Raw genomic sequence first — 2,151 nt, forward strand, 5'->3', positions numbered from 1 at the left:
TTTATTAGGTGGTAAGGTGTTTCAATACTTCTGGTCCCATTTTGCCATTAGGAAGAGATAGGTACACTCTAAAGTTGAGAGAAAGCGACGTGGAGGCCTAAGGCTGTCCCAGGGTCTCGTCCCCACGCCCGCACGGGTCTGGGGGCGCGCTGGCTCATCTGCACACCAGGGCGCCGGTGGCCGGGTCGCACTGCCCCGTGGTCAGCGTTTGAAGGACAGCTCGCGTGCCTTCGCGTGCGTCCTGTTAACGTCGCGCTGCGTTTGCTGGCCGCCGCCCAGGCCCGCCGAGCCGTTTGCGTCCTGCTTCTGCGACCTGCTGCCATCGCTCCTCACCCACTGCAGATCTGAGCTGAGCTGGCTGCGGTCATGCAGGGCACCGACGACGGGGCGCCCGGGGAGGGCTCGGCCTGCCGACCGATGGGCACGGGCCGTACCAGGGCACCTCACCGCGCAAGCCCCTGCCCGTGCGGCCGCCCAGAGCTGAGCCGTGCACAGGAAACAGCGTGCCATCTGTCTAGACATTCCCCTGGGCTCAGGTCACTGTCCCTGGTCTGAAAGCCTATGGAACCCCATTTTCCGCCCTTTGCTCAGACTGCGCCTCGGTATTTTCTGTAATCACCCAGAGACTAGCGCCCTGGCGGGCGGGCCTGCGGGCTCCCGCGTCTCCAGGGGCAACGCGCCCAGCTGCTGTGCGAGGCTGCGGTCTCAGGATGTCAGTCTCTTACTGGTCATCGCGCCCCCTCCCACGGGGCCAAGGTCCTTGCTCTGGGGGCAGGAGGACGCAGCAGCACTCCTTGGCTCCTGGGGCAGAACCCGGGTGTGGGCGTAAGGCCCCCCGCTGCCTTCCGGGAGACCTCTAATGGGACTTCATGGTTATTTTCCCTTAGACAACGATGCAGCCTTCTCTGGGGACATTTTCACGTCTCACAGGCGAGGACTTAGGCCCGCCCCTCGGTTTTCAGAGACAGGACGGCGGTCTGCAGCACCGCAGGGCGCTCTGCCCTGAGCAGGTCCCACCAGGCTGGGACGGTCCTCACCAGGCACGTGGCACCGTGTCCACCTCGGCTTCTGTTCTTTCGTTTAAACCGTTTCCGGGCTTTCCCGGGTGAACCCGAGCGACCTTTCTGTGGAACAGACAGACTTCCTGGAGCAGTCACTCTGCGGGCTTCATGGCAGCATCCCACTGTCCCGGGTCACCCACAGGCCGACCCCAGCTGTCGGGGGCGGGCGAGGCCTGTTTAGACGCTGTGCCCGTGAATGGGAGCGACTCCTGACCAGGTTCTCGCCGACATGCGGCCAGCCGTGCAGTGTCTGCCAGCCTCCAACCCGTCACACCCATGAGCCGTCACCTCCAGACCCGGTGGTTTCCTGGCTTAGCGACTTCAAGTCAAACATCCCTCAGCATCTGGGTTTGGGGGGTCTCATTAGGACAATCCCTCTGAACTGTCTTGTTCACATGACCAGCTTTGTCCAAACCGTCCCCTTGGTCTGGGGAGGGCCTCTGCCACTGGGCGGGAAGTGGGGCCTTCTGGCTCCTTCTGGGACGACGAGGCTGTAGGGAGATCTGGGATCTGTCGTGTCACCTCCCTCCCCGTGGTCTGGAAGGCATAACGTGAGTGCGAAGCCACGGACGTGCCAGGCAGGGAGCCTGTGGCTCCCCTGTCTCCCCTTCTGCCTACCGACTGATGCGCGACCAACAGAGATCCGATTTGGAGTTTCTGTTTATGGTCGGGACAAGAGAAGCCTAAGAAGCCAACGAGAAATTATAGCTTTGGGTCAAGGGGACCAAGTCCGTCTGGGGGACTAGCCATGGCCTGCTGACCACTGCCCACTGCCCGCTGCACCGCCGGTGCCCGCCCAGGACGAGCGTACCCGCACTTTCTCCAGACCCACCGGGCCGCGGAATGGTGGTGTCCATTCTCTCCTTCGCACGTCGCGACACATTGCTCTGCTCCTTCCAAACCCCTCTGCTGGACCCCAGCGCGGCCTTCTGTGCGGGCGGCTGACAGGTGCAATCGCGCGGTGGAGGTGCGCGCGGTCCTCGTTGAAACCCGGCGCCAATACCAGGGACCCGCCCCCTGGGGCGGGAGGGAAGGTAAAGGGCCGAGCACCTATCGCCCGCAACCCCGCCCCCTCCTTCCCTAGCCCCGC

The 2,151-nt window shown here is 63.6% G+C and overlaps 1 protein-coding gene across 1 annotated transcript in view; it reads left to right on the forward strand.

Annotated features, from left to right (window-relative positions):
- Window positions 1-366: 366 nt before the first annotated feature.
- The window catches only part of TERT (telomerase reverse transcriptase), a 21,104-nt gene continuing 19,319 nt past the window's right edge, over window positions 367-2,151 (forward strand). Inside the window, exon 1 of the mRNA XM_025050505.1 lies at window positions 367-450. Within this exon, the coding sequence (XP_024906273.1) occupies window positions 367-450 (84 nt within the window). The remainder of the gene's footprint in view (window positions 451-2,151) is intronic.

The sequence above is a fragment of the Pteropus alecto genome, unplaced genomic scaffold (genome assembly GCF_000325575.1).
Source record: "Pteropus alecto unplaced genomic scaffold, ASM32557v1 scaffold137, whole genome shotgun sequence".
Classification (NCBI taxonomy): domain Eukaryota; kingdom Metazoa; phylum Chordata; class Mammalia; order Chiroptera; family Pteropodidae; genus Pteropus; species Pteropus alecto.